Source organism: Phaethon lepturus, unplaced genomic scaffold (genome assembly GCF_000687285.1).
Source record: "Phaethon lepturus isolate BGI_N335 unplaced genomic scaffold, ASM68728v1 scaffold23315, whole genome shotgun sequence".
Lineage (NCBI taxonomy): Eukaryota > Metazoa > Chordata > Aves > Phaethontiformes > Phaethontidae > Phaethon > Phaethon lepturus.
The window spans coordinates 12,494-15,302 of record NW_010540164.1 but is presented as its reverse complement, the minus strand read 5'-3'; the positions used below and the strand labels follow the sequence as shown (position 1 = coordinate 15,302).

At 57.8% G+C, this 2,809-nt stretch overlaps 1 protein-coding gene across 1 annotated transcript in view; it reads left to right on the top strand.

The window, feature by feature from the left end:
- The window catches only part of ZNF142 (zinc finger protein 142), a 9,669-nt gene that overhangs the window by 3,720 nt on the left and 3,140 nt on the right, over positions 1-2,809 (top strand). The window contains 2 exon segments of the mRNA XM_010287370.1: positions 22-199; positions 942-2,809. The exon segment at positions 942-2,809 is cut by the window's right edge and continues 26 nt beyond it. Coding sequence (XP_010285672.1) covers positions 22-199; positions 942-2,809 — 2,046 coding nt within the window.

Below are 2,809 nucleotides of genomic sequence, written 5' to 3'. Positions count from 1 at the left end.
GCATTCCTGTGTTGCTTGTAGGAGAGAAACCTCACAAGTGTGAGCTCTGTGACTTCACCTGCCGGGATGTGAGCTACCTGTCCAAGCACATGCTGACCCACTCCAACAACAAGAACTTCATGTGCACCGAGTGCGGGTACATCACCAAGTGGAAGCACTACCTGAACGTCCACATGCGCAAGCACACTGGAGATCTCCGGTATGACCGCCAGCTCTGCTGGCCTGGCAGCATGGTCAGGGCTCCCCAGATCCTGCTCTGGGGGTCTGCTCTCTGGGCTGCATCATGTGCCATGCTCTCTCTCATGCCTGGGGGGATGACTACAGCCTGCTCTGTCTGATACATAAGAAACGTGGTCTTTGAGCTTGCAGGTTGTTGCCAGCGTGATGCTGTGGAGGCAAAGCTATCTTTGGTGTCTCTGCACTGCCAAAGAGGTGTATTACCACATCACTGCAGCTCTGAGCTCTGTCGTGGGCTCTGCTGATGTTCGTGGGCCAAGGCCAGCTTGGGCACATGCAGGACTCTGCCAAAACATGTTTTTACCTGTGTGTTATCACCTCGTGCAGGTCTAGCCTGCCTCCAGACTAGAGGTGTGGGTGACGATGCTGGAGGTGCTGCTAGTGTGACATGGCGTGGTATGACGCGGTTACTGTATGGCATACCCAGGGAAGCCTCCTCCCATCCCTGGGCTGGGGGTGTAAAGCAGCAGCAGCGCCAAGGGCTGCAGCAGGGAGGAATTGCTTGTAGTAAGAGCTGCTAAGAGCTCTTGAGAGTAAGAGAGTAAGCTCTTGTGAGTAAGAGCTGCCGCAAAGGTCAGATTTGGCAAACTAAATAGTACCCTTTCCCCATGTGTCCAGGACAGGGAAGCGGAGCTCAGCATGCCTGACAGGGCTTTGCCTGGGCTGGTTCCTTGCGCTGCCTGACTGACCCCACTTTCCCCCAGGTACCAATGCAACCAGTGCTCATACCGGTGCCACCGTGCTGACCAGCTGAGCAGCCACAAGCTGCGGCACCAGGGCAAAAGTCTGATCTGCGAGGTGTGCGGCTTTGCTTGCAAACGCAAGTACGAGCTGCAGAAGCACATGCAGGCGAAGCACTCGCAGAACTACCAGGTACCCATCTTCCAGTGCCAGTACTGCACCTACCAGACCAAGTACAAGCAGGCGCTGCTGCACCACGAGAACTGCAAGCACACCAAGCAGAAGGAGTTTCGCTGCGCCCTCTGCTCTTACTGCACCTTCAGCAACACCAGCCTCTTCTTCCACAAGCGCAAGATTCATGGCTACGTCCCCGGTGACAAGGACTGGCTGGAAAACTACGCCAGCAAGGAGCTGGAGATCAGCTCGTCTGAGGCGCTCTTCGGCTACGAGCTCGGCGCAGCCCTGCGTGCAGATGCCAGCTCCCCCCTTGCCGGCAAGGAGCAGTGGGCAAAGGCAAAGCCAACCCAGCTGGAGTCCCAGGGGGAAGAGGGCTACCAGCAAGCGTTTCTGGTGCCTCTCCTTGGGCAGGATGCTGCTCCGTTGGAGAGCAGCAGTGAAGTGGAAAGAGGTGTGGGCAAGGGGGAGCAGAGCTGTCCCACTGCTAGCAATGCCCTGGGAGATGACTGCGTGCAAGGAGATGCTGCCACAGGCTCAACTGAGCTCGCTGCCTCTGCGGACGTGGCGGAGAGCTGCACGTTGCACCTGGAGGCGCTGAACGTCTCGTCTGACCCCCTCTTGGAGCATTTGACTGGAGAATCCTGCACAGTGCAGCCAGAGAGTGTGGAAATGATGTCCTGCAAGGAGCCTCCCACAGCCTACGAGATGCTGAGCTCCCAGGATGACCTTGGCTTGGAGGACAATGACACTACACTCGAAGACATCCCTGACTTTGAGGAAGAGGAGGCAGATGTACAGGAGGATGAGGCGGTGAGGCTGGATGACAGAGTAGCAGCAGGAGACGGCCAAGGAAAAGATGCCCTAAGGGAGGCCACAGGCCACCTTGAGCGGTCATGCTCAGACCACCACAAGCTGGTGGCAGACACCAAGATGAGAGAGACCAGTGAAACCAAGCTGCCAGAGGCCTGGCTCAGCATGCTGAAGACGGCCGAGCAGAGCCACCCGCCTGTCCCAGAGAATGCGGGTGTCTCCGATGACGATGCCAGAGGCAGCTCGGAGTTGGTGCTGAAGGCACTGCGGAAGCAGGACAAGGAGCAGGCAGAGACGCTGGTGCTGGAAGGCAGGGTGCAGATGCTGGTGGTGCAGTCGGAGAGCCAGATCTTTAAGTGCGAGAAGTGCTCGTACATCACACGTAAGGAGAAGTCCATGTCCCTGCACTCCAAGGCCAGCTGCCAGAGCCGCCGGGGCCCACTCGTGTGCCGTGAGTGCGGTGCCAGCTTTAAGCAGCAAAGGGGACTCAATACCCACCTCCTCAAGAAGTGCCCAGTCCTCCTAAAAAAGAACAAGATCCTCAAACCAGCTGGTCAGGAGCCGTCTGGGTTGTGCCAGCCTACTGACCAGGCTGGTGATAACAGTACAGAAACAGCAGAGGGTGACAGGGGAGGCTCGGAGGAGTCTGGGCATGCTGAGAGCCCCTGGGGAGCTGAACTGATGACCGATAAAATGCAGGCAGTAGACAGTTCCTTGGCTGGGGAACAGACCTCAGGCTGTTCTGCCCCTGGAAAATCCCTGCCAGGTGGCAGCACAGAAATGGTGGAAGAACCTCCCCAGCAAGGGGATGGGGCTGAGCCAGGTGGAGCCACTTGTCCCCCCCAGCCTGGGAAACCCTTGGAGAAATACAGGCTGGAGGGAGGGAAGCTGCACTGCAATGCCT